General features: G+C 38.1%; 1 protein-coding gene across 1 annotated transcript in view; it reads right to left on the bottom strand.

The window, feature by feature from the left end:
* LOC149219929 (Ribosomal protein S8e family protein) overlaps nucleotides 1-22933 on the bottom strand; it is a 99767-nt gene extending 76834 nt beyond the window's left edge. Inside the window, exons 1-3 of the mRNA XM_089384557.1 lie at nucleotides 22757-22933; nucleotides 21802-21921; nucleotides 21347-21414 (exon numbers count right to left, since the gene is read on the bottom strand). Coding sequence (XP_089240683.1) covers nucleotides 21347-21414; nucleotides 21802-21921; nucleotides 22757-22759 — 191 coding nt within the window. The 5' untranslated portion in view covers nucleotides 22760-22933. The remainder of the gene's footprint in view (nucleotides 1-21346; nucleotides 21415-21801; nucleotides 21922-22756) is intronic.
* Between the last annotated feature and the right edge of the window lie 436 nt (nucleotides 22934-23369).

A 23369-nucleotide genomic window follows, 5' to 3' on the forward strand; every position in this document is an offset into this window, starting at 1 on the left:
CCTTAGCCTCTTAGCATCATCTAAGACTAGAACACTTGTATGCTACCACAAAAACTAACACTTTATAGAACATCATGATTGAATCCAACGTGTTGTCAAATAGTTCATCAAACATTTTACGGAGCCAAACTGCTTCACAACTAATTTTACCAACTACAAGTCTACAACATCTTCTGCCTCCGTAGTACAACAAAATTATGCTTTGTGTTCTTCAAAGAAACCATACCAGATCCCAACCATCAGTAGTATCTCTAACATCAACACTGCCATCCCAATCAATGTATCCTCAAGTCCCAAGTTGTAGTGTAAGATCCTTCATGTCAAATTCTACTTCCAGCTCCCTCTGAGGTCAATATTTCTACCTTGACTCATGACTCCTTTCCCAAAGTATAAGGTCTTCTTTTAATCATGAAGCTTCTTCAAAATCAGGGATGACTCTTCTGACTGAGGCAATTGTCTTAACATGTTCATCTCCCTCTTAATGGGAGAACCTTCTTGCTTGAATGTTGTCATTTGCTTCATTATAAAAATCATGGTTAAGTTTTCCAGCTCCTTGGTTATTTTTCTAAACTGCATTTGGAAAGTCTTATTGGTTATGCTTCATTCATTCTTTTGTTTCCAAAGCCTAGGTTATCTTAGTTATTTTCTTGCAATCCTCATTGGAAGGATATGAAAGAACAATTACAAACAAGAAGAGAATACATAGACAAGAGACTAACCAAAATTTAAAGGCAATAACAACAATCTTAAAGAAAGTTATAGAATACTTATCTTTTGAGAAGAGTCAGCTCCCTCAAAATCTTGGACCTTTTGTAATTTTCACCATCTTTGTCAACATAATGGCACATCTGTCATTTTCCATTCTTTTATTGCCAAAGCCAAAGTTATCTTAGTTATTTTCTTGCAATCCTCATTGGAAGGATATGAAAGAACAATTATAACCAAGAAGAGAATACATAGACAAGAGACTAAACAGAATTTTAAGGCAATAACAACAGCCTTAAAGAAAGTTATAGAATACTCATCTTTTGAAAAGAGTTAGCACCCTCTTAATTTTGGACCTTTTGTAATTTTCACCATCTTTGTCAACATGATGTCACATCTGTCATTTCCAAGAGCTAGGACTTCTACTTACAGCGGAAACGATTAGTCCAAGGATTTTTCTTAGTTCATACTTTTGCTAGGGTTTAAAAACCCTAGATGTCTCAAAAACTAAAGACCTCAAAACCTGCCATCTTCCAAATTTGCAAGACGTATACTAATATGTTGGTCATAAACCGTAGAAATGCCATTGATAGGTCTTCTATTCACGAGATGGAGTTCACCAATGTCTTGATCACAAAACTTAGTCTCTATATGCAAGGAAAGAATCTGAACACTAAAGAGAGCAACACCTAACATATTGATTATGTCTTTGTCCTCAAGAGAGGACATGACTTCTTATACAATATGTTAGCCTACACTTCATAATATTTCCTAAATGTGATCTCTTCATACCTTAAATATTTAGCATTCCATGCAAAAATTACCCCGGATGCGGGTGATTAAATGTTCGAAGGACATTCGAGCGGCATTTCATGTGGGCATCTGTCAGCTCGCATACACCACGAGTAAGTTCACTTGGGAAGGGGAACGGGCCTGCATAACCACATTAATGCGGCCATTATGGTGTTCATCTGTCGTCATTATCGCCGCGTCTTGCTGCTCCTTAAACGCTCATCGCATTCCAGCGCCAATGCATTCCGCCGTCGAGGTTTCACCTGCAGTTCTGGGCATTTCTCTGCATCCCGTTGCAGGGGTTCACAGCACTGTTAATGTGCAGAGATTGTATGGTTATTGGAGGTTCTGCAATTACCCAGCGCACAGCAAGCCAACATGCGGCGCGAAAGAGTCAGGCTACTGAGCAGAAGGGGGGGCTCTGGTGGTCAAGCTGTCTCGAAGCGCTCCTCCGACACTCGGGAACCTGAATGGCGAAATCATCCGTCAACGAGGAGTGGCAGAGGAAGGGGTCGCGGTAGATCAGGAGAGGTGGTAAGTGAGCTTTCCGCTCACCAGACAGCGCGGTATCGCTTCCCTTGCTCGTTCGACAACGCCATTTTTATTATTTGTCTCTATTGAAAAGCTTGAAGACAACAGCAATTTGGGAGCGGCCCAAGCTGTTGAACCTGTGGAGCCGAGAATTGCAAACCTGGAGGAGCGCCTGCGCTCAGTCTCGAAGGATGCTTCGTCGCTAATTTTGGCAAACCCCGCTGGCCCCAGTGTGTCCGTGCGTGGCGATCCCACCGGCTCAGTTGCTCCTCATTCGAACTCGGAGGACCTTCTTCAGTACGGGTGTCTGGTTGTTGAGGAGCCCTATACCACAGATGATGACTAGCCTAGCTTATTCTGTTTTTGTTGCTATGTTTTGGCTCCGGTTCTTGCAAGTTAATGTGTCGTTTCTACATATATCAGCTGTTTCTGTCTGTCTCTGGGCAAGGTCTGTCCATGTTTCTGTCAGTCTCAGGGTGCTATCTGTCAAAATGTACTGGTCTGGTCACTATGGAAAACTGTAATGTGTCGGAGAACTGCATTGATCTTATGTGTTTTTGTAAAATGCCATCGTCAGGCTGAACTCTCAAGGCCACTGCCTCGCTGTAACTTTTTGTATCCATAATAGAATTAGTCTTATTGAGAAAAAAAAAAGATTACAAATCTTAGTTCAAGAAAAATTTAGATATATGCCTAGCTTTTTGAGATATGAAAAACAAAGGGTTATACGTACCTCTTTCGACCTTACCTGTCCAACCTTACTTGTTTTTCATTTTGCCTTTGAGTATGGTACCATATTATAATTGTCTTGAGCTACAGCAAACTCAAATCTCTCATCAAGGTAGCTCAACTCTTCAAATCTTCAACTATACCTCTCCTTACTACAAACTTCGGACTTCAAATCTTGTGCTTTCATCTTTGTGAGAAGAAACACCTCTATGATCATGATTCTGATTGTGTTCTTGAACTTGACCATTCTATAGGATGAGAGCCCTTAGGCCTAATTAGTAAGGAGGAGACTAGTGCTTGTACAAATTTTCGATCTGCCACAGGGATTGGTTTTACAGGTATCATAATCATGTCACTGTTGTTCCCCTCAATTCAGACTTATGATCTGGCTTCACATTGAAGATGGGCTTTGAACTAAACACATGCTCAAAGCTGTGATAATGTCTTAAATTTTTCAATTGAAACTCGGCTCTTTTCACACAGGGAGCTCGGTCCCTTTGTATTATCTTAGACTTCAAATTTTAGGAGCCGTGGATAACTACAGTGCTCATTTTTAGAATGCCATTACAGACTTCAACTTTACCACTGAAACATGTCACAAAGCGAGGCAGTATGCAGGCCTATACACTAATATTGTCACAGACATATATATATATATATATATATATATATTGTGTGCCACAGCGATACTTTGGTCCACAGAGATATCATAGCCTTAGAAACAACCTCGCATAAGAGATACAGGGATGTGATTCTAGTCAAACTGCAAAATTCAGATGGTAGTCTGAGACCATGTCAGAGGATAATCCAAATCACAAACAAACTTGGATTAATTTTAGATAGAACTCGGACTGGATCATCCACAGAGAGCTCAGATGCTATTAACCTTTGGTCTTATAAAGGAGGTATCACAGAGGGTCTTGGCCTTTCTGATTTCTTTAGCAATTGTCATCTTTGTAGTATTCATATTTATCAATTGTAGATTTAATTGCCATGTATGGGATTGAAATAATGATATTGATGAGTAAGTTGATAGGGCAATTCGTAAGTTAAGGTAACCTTTACTCTTATGTTGTCGGATCCGACAGAGGAAGGAGGAGTATTGTTGGATCCTCGAATCTGAACCGAATTCGGATCCAGATCCGAATCTACCAAAATACCTGTGAAAAACGTATTTATTCGGATCTTGACCTTTTGGAAACGGCCAACGCTGTGAAGAAACGGATCCCAATAATGGTTGTCGAAACTGCCCAAATGGTTTGACGAAAAGTCACAAAAGCCGATTTTATTTTTAGGTTTTTGTTTTTCATAAAGTGTGGTCCCTGCTTCCCTTTGTCGGCACTCGACAGTCACAAACACCGGGCCCCCTGCTTCCTTTGTCGGCATTCACGCCTAGGCTCACCGCCAACCCCCTGCACACAGCGACATATCGACATTCACGCCCAGGCTCACCGCCGACCCCCCTGCACACAGCAACTTGTCAGCATTCACGCCCAGGCTCATCATCGGCCCCCTTGCACACAACAACGCATACAATCACTCCCACATTGTCACCCTTGCCCCCCCACTGCTGCACACAACAAAACAGCGATTGAGGAACACAGCGATTGAGGTTTACGGTCGGTTCTCTACCGCCCAGTTGACAGGTTTACGGTCGGTTCTCTGCCGCCTTGAAGAGTTTAACATTCAACAGCGAGGAACCGGGCTTCAACAAGGTCATTAAAATGATAACGATTTAAATTTTTAATATTTATTATAGTGTTTAGTTTAGTTACATTTTATAATGTAAATTATAATGATACCTAACACTAGTGGTAATACTAATTTAAAATTTTTAATTTTTAGTGGTAATTTTTCCCGGCCCAGAAGTTGGGGGTTCTCAACATCCTTGCAACTCGTGCCTTAAGGATCTCTGATGATAAGAGCTTCGAGAAGGAGAAATCCCACCTCCTTAATGTCTTTGTTGAAAATAGTTATAGTAGACACTTGGGACAAAAGGCTTTCCTCAAAGCAGCTAAGAATTCGTTAACCAAAAGAGGGCCTAAAGAGCGAATTCCTAGTGTCCATCTTCCGTATGTTTAGGGGACCACGGATAAGATTGCGAGGGTTCTTAAGAAGCATAATGTCCCCGCAACTTTTAGACCTCTCAATACCATTCGTAAATCCCTCAAATTTGTAAAGGATCCCATCGACCCTAAGGACATGAAAGGGGTTTATATTATTCCTTGTTCTTGTGGGACCCCCTATATTGGTGAGACTGGTTGCTCCATTAATCAAAGGATTAGTGAGCGCGCAGCTGACCTCAAGCATATGAGAACTAAGTCTTCCGCTTTAGCAGAGCATGTGGAGAAAACCAATCATCATGTCTGCATCGAGGAGGCTAGTGTGATTGCTAGAGTGTCGCAATTCCATCACCGGAAATTTAGGGAAGCCCTGGAGATTGAAAAGAGACTGAACAATCTCAATAGAGAGGATGGCTGGAAGATCAGTAGTTGTTGGATCCCAGCCCTCTCCTCCTAGTCGTTTTCGTTCTTTTCCACCCTTATTTCATCGATATATTATTTTTTATATGGTAGCTTATTTATTTTTTATTATTATTATTATTATTATTATTATTATTTATAATATTCATTTATTTATTTATTTTTATTTTTAATTTATATGTAAAAGCTTTTTGACTATTAATTTAAACTTAATTTATCTACAAAAATTAATTTAAATCTATGTTAAATAATTAATTTAAACTATTAATTAATTTTAATATGGTAAAATTAATAAGACAAAGTGAATTTCAAAATTAATCTATTTTAATATACTATTTTTTTTTTATTTATTTATTTATTTTACCATTAAATAGACCTTGAATTAATTTTTATATTTCCAACCCTTGAGTTCTCTAATTTTATTTTTTTTTTACGATTATTTATATTACTAACTAATATTTTTATCTAACAATTTAAAATTAATTTTAAATTAATATATTTGAAATTATTTATGTTATTATTATAATTATTAATTTTACTTTATTAATATATTAATACATTTGAAATTAATTTATTTTATGTTTTACTTATTATATTATATTAATTTATTCTATATTTACTAATATTTTTATCTAACAATTTAAAATTAATTTTTAATTAATATATTTGAAATTATTTATGTATTTATTTATGTTATTATTATTATTATTATTATTAATTTTACTTTATTAATATATTAATACATTTGAAATTAATTTATTTTATGTTTTACTTATTATATTATATTAATTTATTCTATATTAATAACCGAACATATATATATATATATATATATATATATATACCCCTTATCATGGTCAAACTAGCCATTATAACTAACTAATATTTTTATTTAACAGTTTAAAATTAATTTTATTCTTATTCTTGTTAATTAATATATTTGAAATTATTTATTTATTTATTTATTATTATTATTTAATGATTTACTAATTTTACCTATTCTAGTATACATTTCTAACAATTTTTAAATTAATTTAGGTTTATTAATATATTTAAAATTAATTGATTTGTAATTAATTTATTCTATATTAATAACTGAAATTTCTTTTATATAAATAAAATAAATAAAAAATATAAATTAATATAATACCCCTTATCATGGTCAAACTAGCCGTTATCAGGTCAATCTAGCTGTTGTCTTTTTAGCTGAAATCTGAGTAAGTGGATATTCTGCCCTATCTATTTAAAGTGCATAGCCAGATCTACTCATTCAACTTGTCCTGACGATGAACCACACTGGTTGGTTCGAAACGCATCGACAAAAATTTCTCCATGTGATTTTCGCCGAAGAATTCTTCAAAAATTAAACTCTAGGGAGTGGAGTATCACCACCCCTCCTCTACCAACCAGCAAGGCCCCATATGACTAGTATATTGCTTATTATAATTATCCAAGACATTCCCTACTGACAGTATCTTAGGTGTGTTAATACTTGGGCTTTTGTGGACAATCTTTGAGCTCTATTTAAATTTAAATGTATTTTAATTTTAATTTTTTTTATGTATTTACTATTTAATTTTGTATTTTAATGTTTAATTGTTTATTGATAATATATTATAATTTGAATTTTATATGCAGTAACCAATAGAGTCTATACCATTATCATTATGGAACCATCACAACATGAGCATAGTGAAGGGGAAATCATCAAAACAAACCCAAAATCTCCTCTATGGCAGTATGTGGAGATTATTGGAAAAAATCCTGGAGGTGGTTCATTTAAATGGAAGTGCAATGAATGCCAAGATATAAAAAATGGCTCATATACTAGAGTGAAGGCCCGTCTCACTGGTCAAACTACCACAGGGGTGCAAGTATGCACCGGGCCAAAAGATGCAAATAGCAAACCTGGCCAAGGTTTGAGTGCTGGAAAAATGAAATTCTATGCATCTTTGCAAGAAGTTGCTAATAGGAAGCTTGCTAAAGGAAAACACCCTGTCCAAATCTCTACAACTAAGCCTCCATTGCCATCTAGGCCTGCTACCACATCTAACAAAAGGCCCACACTAGGCCCTCTTGAAGCGTGTTTCAATAATCAATGTAGAGACATAGCCGATGAGCATGTAGCTTGTTGCATCCATGCAAATGGGCTAGCATTCAATTTGGTGCGTTCCCCTTATTGGCAACAAATGATTAAGGCAGTTAATGAAGTGCCAAAAGGGTACAAAAGCCCTGGATATGAAAAAGTCAACACTACTTTGTTGGCATCAAAGAGACAATCTGTGGATAGACAGCTACAAGCAATCCAAGATATATGAGCAAAAACAGGGGTGTCCACCATTTCTGATGGATGGAGAGACCAAAAAAACCGCCCATTAATTAATGTTGTTGCAGTATGTCCCCAAGGGGCAATGTTTTTGAAGTTTGTTGATTGCAGTGAAATAGAGAATGATGCATCTTTCATATCCATAATTCTTATTGATGCAACAAAAAGCGTGGGGCCACATAATGTTGTCCAAGTCATTACGGACAACGCACAAGTTTGTAAAGTTGCAGGTTTGATTGTGGAGGGTCGATATCATCACATTTTTTGGACTCCATGTGCAGTACATTCATTGAACCTTATGCTTGCCAAGATTGGTGAGATTGAATGGATTAATGAAATATATGTAGCAACAAAAAAAATCCAAATGTTCATAACCAATCATTCAATGTCCCAGGCCATATATCGAGGTTTTGCAAAGTTGGAGCTATTGAAGGTACTATTTTTTTAATCAATATTATTTCAAATTTGTATTGGAAATTCTTAATTTTAACTACAAATTTGTATATGATTTCTCATTTGAGATTTGACTTTTTGTCATTTTGAAACTTGTAGGTTGTTGAAACTCGTTTTGCCTCCCACACTCTTGTCATAAAGAGGCTTGTGGAGGTGAGACAAGCATTACAAGCAATGGTCATTGACCCTCTTTGGGAATCATGGAAAACTTCCACTTCTGATAGAGGACAAAAAATCAAGTCCATCATTCTTGATGATGCATGGTGGGACAAAGTCCAATACCTTCTACGGTTCATTAAACCAATCTTGACATTGATCAAGGCATTTGATACAGATACACCTTGCTTGGAGGAAGTTTATGAAAACAATGATAGTATGTTGGAAAGGATAAGGAAAATTATCAGGGCAAGTGAAAATAACCATTATGAAACATTCTATTATTTAGTGAAGGACATAATTACAAAAAGGTGGAACAAAATGACCACACATTACACCTTTTGGCATATGCATTGCACCCTAAATACTATCATTCCAAAATTTTGTCTATACCTGGTAGAACAGCGCCAAACAAGGATTTTGAAGTGGTACAAAGATACAAGACAACTTTGAGGAAAATTTATAGTGATATCGGAGTTGCAATGCAAGTCCACCAAGAATTTGGAGGGTTTGTACAGTCTACTAGTAGCTATGGATGATCGAGGGCATCTTGATCCTATTACTTGGTGGGGCTTCCATGGTGGAAATAGCATTCATCTCTCTACTCTAGTCAACAGGTTGTTATCACAGGTTGGTAGTTCCTCATCAACTGAGAGGAAGTGGAGTACATATGGCTTCATCAATTCAATGAATCGAAACAGGCTGGGAGCAGCAGAGGTTGAGGATCTTGTGTATGTTCATTCCAGCCTCTGTCTTCTATCACATGTTGAACCAAAGTATAAAAAAGGTCCAAGCAAGATGTGGGATGTGGAGCCTGAGATCTTTGACTTGAACCTGACACTGAATGCCATGACTCACCTCAAGTATGACTCACCTCAACCTACTTGAGGATATTGTTCCACCACCAATCCAACCTACTGATGCAACTTCCTAGATTCCAGGACCCCCATCATCTATTCATGATGTAGAGTTGCAATATGCAGATGATATAGATCCATTTGAGGACATGTAAATGTATTTACTATTATCATTTATGATATTATGATCCTTTTTGTTACTTTGTATGAGAGAGGATGCATTATTTCAGTGTTTCAGTTTTCATATTTATAATATATCTAATGGTTTCAGTTCTAAAAGTGTTTGATGGTTTCATGGAGTATTTGATTTTTGAACTCTAAAGTGTTTTTCTTAATTTAAAAAATATTATTATATTTTAATTTTTGTACGTGACGTATCCTTGTCGTATCTGAATCCTGGATTTTCAAAAAACTAGCGGATCTGTATCCGTATCCGTATCTCTTTCCAAATCCAAATCCTGGTAACATAGCTTTACTCCTTTCACCACAGAGGTCTACAAGTTCAATACTTCAGATACTCGGCCCAATACTTCAGGTAATACTGCTCTTCAATTTCCTAGCTTTGATACCATGTTGAAATTTGAATAGATGATCAAATTTATGAGCATGATAATTACATGTGAAGATATTATTGTTGCCATATTAGATTTTCTTTATTGTTCATCAAGCAATTATCAATATAAGTACAAGAAAGTAAAGATTGTAGTACACGAGACAAGAGACACCAGAGATTAGGCCAAAAGACAGGGCAAAACCCACAAGGGGAAAACCCATCAATCCTTTCCTTATAGATTCTTCGTTAACAAGATAAATCCAAGTCAAACTAACCATTGATCCAAGTGCCAACTCAGCCCTCAATTAATAGCCCAAAACTTCATCATAACTTTGTCAATAAGTCTGGCCACAACATGTCATTTTTCTGTCCTTAGATGCCACATTCACTGAAATAAAATGCATTAGATAGCTCTCATAATTCATTCCACGGTAACAATAGTGCCATAGTGGTTCGGATGCCACAAAGGATATGTTGCCAAAGTAGTTCGGATGCCATAGTAGTTCCGATGCTTTAATTAGTTTGTATATCATAAAGGTTTGGTCTATTAAACAAACCGCATTACTTCAGAAGGATATGCTTCAGATTCCTATACCACAAACCCAAGTTGCTCTTCCACAGATGCTCCTCAAATTGGTTGCCAAATGGAGGGGGCTAGGTGCCAATTTTTAGTTGTTTCTCCATGCAAAGGGTCACATCCTTTGGGCAGGCCAACTTGTTGCTGGGAGGGCCGACTTGGCAACTTGGTGAGACAAATAACTTTGACAAATTTCGAATTTTATTTCTTTTGCAAGGGTCATGAAGAAAATGCCCTCCTAAATTTTTCTTTTGACCAATACAAAGCATGAAAAACATGTTTTGATAATAAAAATAGTAATAATAATTGTCAAGTTTGATACAGCAAAAGACAAGAATTATGCATTAAATGAGGAACCTTGGCTTTGGGGCAACACAGGTCTATTCATGATACCATGGTTCCCAGGTTTTGACGCAAATACCATCGTGGTCACAAAAATCCCTGTGTGAGTAAGGCTACATAATCTACCATTGCATTTGTGGCATCACAAAGTACTAGCAGGAATTGAGAATTCTTTAGGGAAATTTTTAAAGATAGATGCAGACCGAGTCTCAAAGGGCATTTTCACCTTTGCCAAAATCTGTGTAGAGGTAGACCTTAGTAAAGGATTACCTGATCACATCCTGCTACTTCACAATAATCAGCAGTGGTCTCAATCCCTTGACTATGAGAATATGGCCTTTCGTTGTCGTACATGTCTTCATACTGGTCACCTTCAAAGTGCATGTCCTCAACTTAAAAAAGACAAAAAAAAGCGACAACCACAAAAGCCAAAAGGATGGTAATTTACAAAAACTCAAGAAGCAGAAACAGAAGGAGCAGAAACCACAGACAATACCACAAACATCAATGTACAAAAAACTCAGGAAACTGCACAGAAGGACGAGGTCGAGCATAAATCCGCATTAGTTCCATTGTTTGTCGAACAACAACAGCAAATTGAGATGATTACATCTGAAAAAGAAGTAAGTGGTACCAAATGAACTCATGCATCAAAAAGTTTGGATTCTGACAAAGAAACCCCAAGTGTAAAAGAGAATCAAATGACTATTGTATCATCCACGCCCAACTCTAATGGTTGGCGGAAAGTGGAAAAAAAGAAAGGTAGGAAAGAGTAGAATAGGGTAACTCTCTAATGAGTTTTTTATTGATCTTGATTACCAAGATCTGTGTTTTTATGCATATGCTTTTTAGCATCTACAATATGTAATTTTGTTCAAAATGAATAAAATTGTGATTTTTCCTTGGGAAAAAAAAAGTAGACTATTCTTATAGTCTAAGACCTAAGGTAATTAAAAAAGAAAAATTTGTTGTTCAATATATTATAATAATGTTGAATGGAGTTAGAGATCAAGGGTTATGCCTAGTCCATGATGTCTAGACTAGCACAGGGACCCACAGATTTCCACTTTAGCATATTTAATTATTTCCTACGTATTGACTTAGGAAAAAATTATTCCTAAAGTCAATTTAAAATTTGATGTCAGCTTGATATTTTGAAGTATTCACAGCCTTGTGAGTGCTTTGTGGGGACCATTTTGAATTATAAAGGAGAGATAAGGCAACTGGTGGAGTCAATCTAAATTTACATCAGATGTGAGTGTTCTCTTCTACAATTGAGGGCAGCGAGTTCTAGCTCTAGGGTTTCATCTTCAGCGCAAACCAGCAGAGGGAGAGAGGCACTACAGCCTTCAGAATTTTCCAAATCGGTTTTTCCAGCAACAGCTGCGCGGAAGGTCATATGAGTTATACGGATTTCGTAATTTGCAGTAGAAGCAGGCCGAGAGGATTAGGTCGTGTCTAGTTGGTTGTAGAGGGGTTTTGAAGGATTCCTAAGTGTTAAAGGAAGTTTTCCCTCACCTATATAATTTTTTTGTTAAGAACAATTGCTGAAAAATTAATAGAGAACACACAATTTGCAGGTTTTCACCAGTTGGGGTTTCTAGGGTAATTTCTGGTGTTATATGTTTTAATGTGCTTTTGTCTTCATAGTTTATCTTTCGCTACAAATTTTCAGTAAGAATACTCGGCATATTTAGTGAATGTGTTTAAAGTTCAGTTTCAGTTCTTTCATTTCAGAAAATTTATTAAACGAGTAGCTAGGTATTATAATCGAACATGGTATCAGAGCTTAGTCTATGATTGAAGACCAAAAAGTCGTGTACTTCCTTAGGAGCAGGTTAAAGATAGAGAACGCAGAGTTTATCAGTGAACACCTACTCTAGGGTTTTCTTGGAGCTGCTCTGGTGTCTGCGCAAAGGTTTTGAGTAGCATGAACAGCAGCACGGTATATTTACGGTTGAGATTTGAGGACCGCCTTGATGGGGCCTCAAATTTTTGTTCTTGGAGGGAGAGGATTGGTGTAGTGTTGGAGGAGCAAGGAGTTTGGGAGTTTGTGGATAGTCCACCAGCCCAACCAGCAGACCCTCAGCAGTTGGCTCAACACAATAAGAAAGAAGCAAAGGCCAGAAGAATTATCCTTGAAGGAGTCAAGGATCATATCATACCTCACCTGTTTGGAAAGAAGACAACTCAGGCTATGTGGGTAGCCATCATAGAGTTGTACTAGGGTTCAAGTGAGGCCAGGAATCTGGTACTCAAAGACAAACTCAAAAACATCAGGATCGCGAAGTCCGAGTTTGTGGTCTCATATCTCACCAAATTCACCAAAGTGAGAGGCAAGATAGTTGGAGTTGGGGAAACTATACAAAGACCTTGTCAATTTTGCACTATTGGGTTTTCCCAAGTCTTGGGAAAACTTTACTAATGCAGTGAGTGGCAGAGAGAAGCTTCTAGGTTGGGAGCAGCCATGAAGTGACTGCGTCCAGGAGGAGATTTGGAAGCAGACTAGATCCGGGTCTCATGTCAAAACAAAGGAAGAGGAGAACTTTGGCCTAGCTGGTAAGGGGGCCAAGGGCAAGAAAGGCGCATGAAGGGCCGAGTCCAGCTCCAGAGCTAAGAAGAAGAAGAAATATTTTAGCAAGATAAAGTGCTTCTCTTGCCATCAATTTGGACACTACTCCACCAAATGTCCAAACAAGAAGAAGGGGTCCAAGAAAGACCAAGTTGCAACATCAACAAAGGTGGAGGAGTTCTCTTCTCACTTTGAGAGAGAGTTATCGCTCATAGCTTTGCATGGCAAGCTCACTGGTTAGCAACATGTGGTATATTGACAATGGAGCATCCAATCATATGACCGCAAATAAGGAGCATTTTAGCCAGTTGAGCAAAAAGGACATGTAGTTCCACATAGAGCTGGGAGATGATGGCGGGTACCTAGCCAAGGCGTGGATACTGTCAAGTTTGAAAGGGAGTCCGAGAACCCTCTCTACCTCAAAGATGTCCTCTATGTCCCAAGTTTGAAGAAAATCCTTGTTTCAGTCACAACCTTATAAAACAAGGGTTAAGAGGTTATCTTCAACAAAGGAAAGGCCACCTTCCAACTTCGAAGCATCCAAGCAAAATGGAGTTAGGGTGAAGAACCTCTACAGGCTTCAGTTTGAGACAGTCACAACCTTGAGCAAAGGAGGAGGCAGTGAGCAGATTTGTGACCTTGAGGAGCTTTAGCATAGGCATATGGATCACTTACACCATGGAGTACTGAAGATTCTCAAAGAGATTGCCACAAGGCTACCGCAATGCAGCGTAGACTAACATTATGTGTGCAAGGGTTGCACACTTGGCAAGTATGCCAAGACATCCTTCCCTAGCAAAGACAATAGGGCCAAAAGGATCTTGAGTTGGTTCATTTGGATGTCTGTGAACCATTTTCCTCTCCATCTCTTATGGGATACAAATATTACGTCACCTTCATCAAAGACCACTCGAGAAGGACTTGGATATTCTTCACAAAGAAGAAAGATGAAGTCTTCACGAAGTTCGTGGAGTTCGATGCCTTGGTGGAGACCCATAGCAATAGGAAGATCAAGTTGCTAAAAGGTCAAACAACAATGGGGAGTACATCTCCAATGCCTTCAAGGATTTGTGTGCTAAGGAGGGCATCAAGAGGGAGCTCACCACACCTTATAACCCTTAGCAGAATGGGATGGTTGAGTGCAAAAATTGGAGCATCGTTGGGCGGCTAAGGCTATGTTGCATGACCAAGGGTTACCAATGTTCCTTTGGGAAGAGGCATGCAACACTGCAGTCCTTTTGCAAAATAGGAGCCCACACCAGGTGTTAGGCAGAGTCACACCAGAGGAAGCTCTCACAGGCAAGAAGCCCGATGTGTCTCACATCCAGATTTTTAGCAATCTTGTTTACTTCCATGTGCCTTCTGATAACCGAAAGAAGTTGGAGCCCACCACAAAGAAGGGTATTTTCGTAGGCTACAACGAGACTTCTAAGGTGTACAAGGTGTATGTCCCAACAATCAAAAAGACAGTGATCAAGCATGACGTGATATTTGAGGAGGAAAGGGCTCTCAGGAAGTTCGTGGAGCGTGAACAAGGTAAAGCATAAGAGGAGGAGCAGCAAAGTCCCAAGCAAAAGGCTCAGCCAACTCCCCAGACTTCATCACAACCAATAGTTGGGCAGGTCAAGCAGCACACAGAGTAGGAGATAGCACAAGAGAAGAGAGCAAAGTGAGTGATGCCCACTTAGCCAGTGACTCCCACCACAGGGAGAAGATGAGCCAAGTCCGTAGATCAATTGATCAAGGAAGCTCAATAGAAATTTGGAGCCCCTGACTCCGCATTCAGACAGAGTAAACAACCATAGAGATATAGGAGGTACATGGCACTAATGACTGAATTAATAGACTCAAAACTTACATGGATGCAGCCTCTCAGCGAGTATGGCGAGAAGCCATGTTGGAGGAGTATTCCTCCATGATGAATGACGTTTAAGAGATAGTGCCAAGACCGGTTGGAAAATTAGTGGTTGGTTCACATTGGGAGTATAAGATCGAGCACAAAGTTGATGGGAGTGTGGGGAAGTGCGAGGCTAGATTTGTGGCCAAAGGGTTCTCTCAAGTTGAAGGGATAGGCTACAATGAGACATTTGCACCCGTGGCTCGATACTCGTCCATTAGGACCATAATGGCAATTGCAGTGCAGATGGGGTGGAATATCCACCAAATCGATGTGAAGATTGTCTTCCTTAACGAAGTGCAGATGGGGTGGAATATCCACCAAATCGACGTGAAGATTGTCTTCCTTAATGAAGTTGTTAAGGAAGAGATATATGTTAAGCAGCCTGAGAGGTTTGAGACTTTTAGCAAAGACACACATGTTTGCAGGCTGAAGAGAGCTCTTTATGGGTTCAAGTATGCACCAAGAGCATATTATGCCTAGATAGACAACTACCTTCTAAGATTGGGCTTCACTAAGAGCAAGGTAGATCCCAACCTGTAAACATTGTGGTAGGAGGTCTCTTGCTCATTCTAGTGTTGTATGTGGATGACTTGATATTGACAGGAGAAGATAGCCTGATCAAGGATTGCAAGAAGGAACTTGCAAGGGAGTTTGAGATGAAGGACTCAAAGTTGATGCACTATTTCTTTCAGTTGGAGTTATGGCAAGGTGATGAGGAGATTTTCTTAGGACAGAGCATGTACACGCAGGAGATTCTCAAGAGGTTTCACATGCAGGATTACAAGGCCATGACCCGCCTCCAGTCACAAACTGAAGGAATGTGGATGCTACCAGAGCAGAGTGAGTTGACACCACTCTTTATAGGGAGCTTATAGGGTCGTTGATGTATCTGGTGAACACACTACCCAACATTTGCTTCGCAGTTAACCAGTTGACGCAGTTCATGGTTGAGCCAACTAAAGTGCATTAGGTTGTTGCCAAACATGTGTTGAGGTATCTCAAGGGCACAATAGATTATGGGTTGTTGTAGAAGTAGGTTGATGGAGTGAGGCTTCAAGGCTTCACAAGTGCAAATTGTGAAGGGGGTTCAACAAACAGGAAGGGCACTTCATGTTGCACCTTTAGTGTTGGGTCAATAGTTGTTTCTTGGTTCAGCGGGAAGTAGACATCAATGGCACTGAGCTCAGCTAAGGCTAAGTACATGATTGTTATCCTAGTAGCTTGTGAGGCCATTTGGTTGAGGAAACTACTTGTTGGGTTGTTCAGTCAAAAGTTTGAACCCACGGTCATATACTCTAATGAATAGAGTTGCATTAAGCTCTCTAAGAATATGGTATTTCATGATCACTCCAAACACATCGAGATCTAGTACCACCATATCAGTGATTATGTTCAAAGGGGTAAATTCAAACTCTAGTACGTGCCTATAGAAAAGCTGACAGTAGATATTCTTACCAATGCATTGGCAAGGAGCAGATTTGTCTGCTTCAGAGATAAACTGTGTAGTATAGAACTGTGTCACATGGTTTAGGTTCGAGTTCGAGTTTGATTTTGACAATGAAAGAATTTGATTCGAGTTCGAATTTCTTAATAAGGATTGAATTAGGTTCACCATTAGATTCGAATGTGTGTGTATATATATAATTATAATTATAATTATAAAATCTTTAAAATAAATAAAAATAACAATATATATATGATGCAGGAGCATCCGGACTTAGCCAGCAATGTGATGGTATGTTCACATGTTGTGGCTAACAGGAGATGAATTTCATTGACCTCAGTGGTCAAAATCAGTTTTAGTAGAGAGGGTTGGATCTCTCGAATTAATCTTTATCTCACTTATTGTAATAATTGGATTACTATATTATTTTTACAATAGGAGATAAGTTGTTAGTATAGGTGTGTATGAGAGCTTGAGGATAGGGATTTAATGGTTGAGTTGATAAAAAAAGAGATTGAGTTGTCAATGCAATTAGGATAGGATTTGATTCATAAAAAAGGAAAGAATGTAATGACAAAGAGACTTATTAGATGATCGAGAATAGAGTGACTAAGCGAGAGTTTGAGTGATAGATAGGGTTTGAGATTGAAACAGAGGTCAGACAAACTGTTGTAATCGAGCCGAGAGGGCCAAGACTCTATAATTTCCATTTTGTTGAATAATTGATTGAAGTGTGGTGTGACGCACTGTTCTGGTGCAAAAATTCATTTGTAGCTGTGTATCGACGTTCTGGACCCTAATCAGGTATTAATTTCTGTTTATGTGTTTTATTGTTAATCGTTGTCAATTAGCATTAAGGCTTTATTCTGAGATTAAGTTAAACCTCTATTAAATTGTGTTTCTTAAAGTTATGTATTAAGCATGTGGGCAGTATTCCCAAGTGGTAAACGATATCTCGCGCGCTTAAGAAGAGGTAAATGGTATTGTTCCAAGTTCGCGCGATTAACCTTAGCGGTCGACACGTAGCATGGGAAAACCACTTTTCTCGCACGCTCTCAACTTGATATCGGTCGTGCAATAATCTGCACGAGATTGCGCGACAGTCGTTCAATTGGACGGGTCACATCAACAGTGGAGATCGTTCGGGTTAGTTGGTGAGCGGACGACGCAATATCCGTTGGATCTGGAGAAGTGAGATCAACGGCGCAGATTGAAGCGCTTGATAAAAGGAGAAGTCAACGAGGGACCGACAGTGATTGGTCAGATAAGCGGGACCCTCAGGGGGAAAATCCACGCACAAAATCTATTTGTGCGCAACTGATTGGTTATAAAGCTAGCCAATAGTCGAATTACAAACTACCACCTCATTTTCGTCAACCTCCTGCATCAATATACTAAAATAAAATATAACATAAGATAATAAAGTATATATACTTATTGGTTCATTTATATAACTTAAATAAATTTATTTTTAAAATATATAATTAATTCATATTATGAATAATAAATATAATGAATTTTAAACAATATAACATTAAATTATATTATATTTTAAAAACTTAAAGGATACAAATTTATAAACCAATTTGTGCTAATTTGTGCTCACGAGCCCATCGAAGTTTCGATTACATCAAACTCTTATCTCGACTGCACGACAATAGAAAACGAACCCACCCTCTACTTGGATCAAGCGGGTGTTCTCCTGAAACTAGTAGAATCGGACACAGCATAAATCGAATTTTTCACCCGAACCAATCAAGAAGACGCTTGGATCGTACACACGCAAATGGAGTTGCCTGAGAACAATGCATCGTACACACGCAAATGGAGTTGCCTGAGAACAATGCTAGGGTGCATGAAAAACAACATTGGCACCCTTTCCGAAACTAAACCAAGGATCATGAGCTAAACTAAACCTGACCAAACCCAAGTCAAATCTGAAAATTTAGTTGAGGTCCATCAAACTTCAAACCTCAAGGTTCAAGTCAACGAACCCTGCGACATTGGTACATAACACCTTCCTCATTAAGAGGGAATGTTGAATGGAGTTAGAGAGCAAGGATTCTGCCTATTTGATGATGTCTAGGGTAACAGAGCAACCCACAGATTTCCACTTTAGCAAATTTAATTACTTCCTATGTATTGACTTAGAAGAAAATTATTTTTCCTAAAGTTAATTTATAATTTGATGCCAACCATTTATTTTAAAGTACTCACAGTCTTATGAGTGCTTTGTGGGGCCCAATTCAAATTATAAAGGGGAGATAAGGCAATTGGTGGAGTCAGTTCAAATTGACATAAGATGTGTGTGTTCTCTTCAACAACTAAGGGCAACGAGTTCCAACTCTAGGGTTTCATCTTCAGCGCAGACTAGCAAAGGGAGAGAGGCAGTACAACACAGTGTACAGATTTCGTATTGTGCAATAGAAGGAGGCCAAGTCCAGTTGGGCACAAAGGGGTTTTGGAGGACTGTTGAGTGTTAAGGGAAGATTTCCCTCACCTATGTAATTTTTCTATTGAGAGCAACTACTGAAAAAAATAATAGAGAACATGCACTTTGCAGGTTTTCCCTCGTTAGGGTTTCTTGGGCAATTTCTGGTTTTATATGTTTTAATGTGCTTATGTCTTCAGATTTATTTTCTACTGCAAATTTTCAGTTAGAATACTCAGCATATTTAGTGGGATGTATTTGAAAGCTCGGTTTCAATTCTTTCATTTCATAAAATTTATTAAATTAGTAGTTGGGCATTAAAATCAAATAATACTAAAAGAAAAGGGGGAGGGGGGAGTTCGAACATGATTAAATATTCAAGACCAAGAATGGATTATAAAGTATGTGCATTAAAGGATAATATTAAAGGAAAAGAGATTAATATTGTTATCAATGAGAACCGTGAGGAAAATTACATTACTGTTAATTTTGAGAATAAGTTATTAATTCTAAAGTCAAATATAATTAAGAATACAAAATTAAGAACTTGCATGTAATAATTGATGACTATGAATCTATATCTCAATTTAGTGCCATAATTATGTTTAAAGAAGATATTGACATAATTGCCGGCATACCTTGGTTTAAAGAACTAGGTACCTTTATGTTAAACATGGAGAAAAGAATTTTGACGTTTCCCTATAAGAAGAAGATGATGACATTCCAAGACATTACAATGAAGTCAAAATTGATAATACCGCCATCATAAGACTTTAAACATATCTCAAAGGTGATACTTCAAATAAATCAAAAGTCAATATCAAGGATGCAAAAGTAATTTGACGAAGTTATCGTAGCTAAAAACAAAGAAAATTATCACTTAAAAGATCATGGTCACAAATTGCTTGCGCAAGTCAAGAAATCCAAGGCTATGAAGAAATAAGTCAATTTCTTTCTTCTTCTTTTTTTAAATATTTTTGTTTCTTTTGACAAATACAATTATGAAGACTGACACTAGTTACATTCTTCAACAGATGGTCGGGTCATGCCACTCAGAAATGTTAACCAATTGGTTCGACCCTCCATTCATTCCTCTTCACTCGATTATCGCAATGCAAACCTACTACCAAAACGAAACAACAATTAGGCTAGCTCCTCCCAATAGAAACACCAAATTCTATGTCACAGTCCTTCCCTTACCCAATTGCAAGCTTTTGGTAGGAAGTGACCCATGTCGCATGAGACGCCCAAAAGACAACTCCCACTCATCTCAATTATCTGCCACCTACAGCCATCACACCTCATCTAACTATGTGATACTTTGTTATGCAAACTCATCTTCGCACTTCCTTGCTCTCGCCATGTGCTCATACACACACACACACAAATACGCATATATAGTTTTTGTGTGGAACCAAAGGGGCACACCCTTTCGATTCCCTCAAGCTGACATGTGTCACGCCCCTTCACATGTCACCATGATGGCTCAAGTATAAACCCCCTTTCCATCGAAGCCAATGTCTATCCATATCCTCAACCAAACTTGATTCAAGCCAACACAACCGAATGCAACTCGCCCATCATGCACCCTCGTCTCCTCGTCCTACCGCGTTGTCTCACCATGCCAAGCACACAATCATCTTCGCAACATTGGCAACTCAATTGGGTCATCCCATGGCGTGCACCCACCCGACACTCCATGAACCCAACTCATCATACACAATATTGCACCATGGGTTGTGTGCCCGACCACATGCTCCCAAGCACCCAACCATCTCAAACAGTCCAACATCATTAGGTTATATGCTCACTCTCCTTGTCGGATCACAAACATGCAATCTCTGCAAACACTCGAACTAGGAAACTCCAAATTTCCCACCAAAATGATAAAATACCAAGTGTTGCACATACATGAAATGGAAGTCCCATGCCTAATGACAATATCGTCATGCTCTCCAACTCAATCATGGCCAAGGCATGAACACTCGTCACTCTAAGGGACTGACAAGGCACACATCCCCCATACAAAAAGAGAACATGTCCCTTTTGTACACCAAAAGCTTGAGCACAATAAAGTTAAATTGGTCTTCCCTGTACAGTATATTTTCAAAGTTTATGGGGTCGGTCAACTTTGCGAAAAAACTCCATAAAATAGAAAACAATATGATGCCACAAGTTGCTTGTATGTCTAATTATCTAGGTATGCCATGATGTCTAAAATCCCAACTGGAAGGTTTTGAATGCAAAAGAGCCAAAATTATTTACTAAACATTCATGCCATGTTGTAGAGCTGATAAGGTAAATCAAGACATTAAAATAACAGTACTGCAACAAACATAGAAAAGAATCTGTGGACCAAATATTAGGAGCAAATAGAACTCAGTTCTACTCAAAGAATGTATTCAACTTAAAGAACATAAAAAAAAAAGTATTAGATAGCCCTGGGAAGTATTTGCAACAGGCAGATTGAAAGTTCAAAGTGTCATAAGACGTACGTTTTCTTCATCAAAGCCTTCTCTGCATAACGCTTCTTGGCAAACATCTTACCCTTGATACCCAAAGCCTGTATAAATGAAAAGCATAGTACAAGTCACATAAGTGCTACACATAATATCAACATAATTTGTTCTATTTTAATTTAATGAGAAATTGGCTGATTAAAATATACTCAAATAACGGACTTTGCCCGTCTCTCATCTTTGACAGTTAATTTCATTTTCTGTTTCACCCATTGTATTATGTATGGTTCTCTTCTTAATTGATGATTAGACAAATAAGTTATTGCAGCTTTATCTTGAATGATATAAGCTTCAATCTCATTCACATATGGATCTCAATAACGCTCAGATCATATGATTAGTGCAAATTCTGTTTCATGAATATCAACCTGATAAACACATATAAGCAAGAACAATGATGGGAGCATCATAAAATCTAAGGCAGCAAATACCTTTTGGGCAAATGCTGCTCGCTTGTGCACTTCACGAGCCTCCTTCTTGCGCTTCTTCTCAAAATAATCCAAGCGGTACCCATGCCGCTTCCTGTGCAAGTCTATGTAATCTCCCTGAGGCTGCATACACATTACCATCCAACAACATTAAACTTGATTGAATACGATTTTCTTATTTTAATTATAATGTGGCTCCCTGTGCCTGATAAGATCTCAAAAGGCATCAAGCACAAGCAATCACTTCCCGACAACCAACGCACAACTTCTAAAACGCTAACGGAGGCTTCATTAAAAAGATATTTCCTACTGGAATACAGTCGAACCCTCTCGTAATTAAAACGTTATTTCCACACCCCTGAACCACTACCCCACAATGAAAAAACCATAATAACCGTCACTTCCCGCGATACCCAACAAACAACTTCTAAAATGTTAACAGAGACTTCATTAAAAAGACAATTTCTGCTGGAAAACATGCAAGCCCTTCTCGCTCTTGAATCACTATTCCCCAACCCCTTAAACCCTAAATCCTAAGCCCCTACCTAAACTGTAAATACTATACACATTACCATCCCATTCCTGTCTCTGCGACCAACAGATGGCACAGCTTTTATTGCCAATATGGTTTTAAAAAAATTCAAACTGTTACAAAAGCTACATACACTTGAATCAGATTTAGCGCAAAGACTGCTAAACTGAGAAAAAAATACCCCACAAACATTCCTGTCTTTGCGACCAACAGATGGCACAGCTTTTATTGCCAATATGGTTTTAAAAATTCAAACTGTTACAAATGCTACATACAAGTGAATCAGATTTAGCGCAAAGACTGCTAAGCTGCGAAAATTATACCCTGACAAAATATTTTCCATAACATAACAGTAAGAAACCGACTAGACATGCATAAATTGATTATTTGCCAAAAATCAATGGCGAGAAGAGTGGAAAAACATACCATTGTGACTGTTCAGGTCGGCTCCTTTCTGCGAATGAATCGAATGTACTAAATTTCCAATAAGATCTAATGGTGTTTTGCAGAGTATATCGGTCTGCTGTGGCGGTAGCAAAGGGCTTCTTTCTGCTGAGAAAACGGCTTTTATAGGGCTGTTTTCACCGACGTCGAACTTACAGATTTACCGCCACTCGGCAGAATGAAATTTTTTATAGATGCAGCGTGCGACATGAGAAACACTTGGGACAACTCACCTATAGAAATTTTCTAAGTTAACAAATATTTGCAACCCAATGAAACAGGGGACTTAGAACGCTAAATTTTTCTAAGTTAACAAATATTTGCAACCCAATGAAACAAGGCATTTATAACGCTAAATGGAAAAGGAGTTGTCTTTTTTGAACTTTTTTGTATTGGAATTTGTTGGAAAAATTAGAGGTGAAATCTTGATTTGTATTATTTAAATTGGTTTTTTTGATTGTATATGGATTTAACATCTTGAAAAATCCTAAGGGCACTTTGATTGTGCAGGGGTTACCTATCAAGCTTGTGATTTCAATAAATTCCAATTGGCTTTTAGAGAAATTAGACTGGAAAACCCCCGGAAAAGCTTCCA

This window comes from Pinus tabuliformis, chromosome Q (genome assembly GCF_031772625.1).
Source record: "Pinus tabuliformis cultivar Carrire ecotype Pingquan chromosome Q, CPIR1, whole genome shotgun sequence".
In the NCBI taxonomy this organism is placed as follows: Eukaryota; Viridiplantae; Streptophyta; class Pinopsida; order Pinales; family Pinaceae; genus Pinus; species Pinus tabuliformis.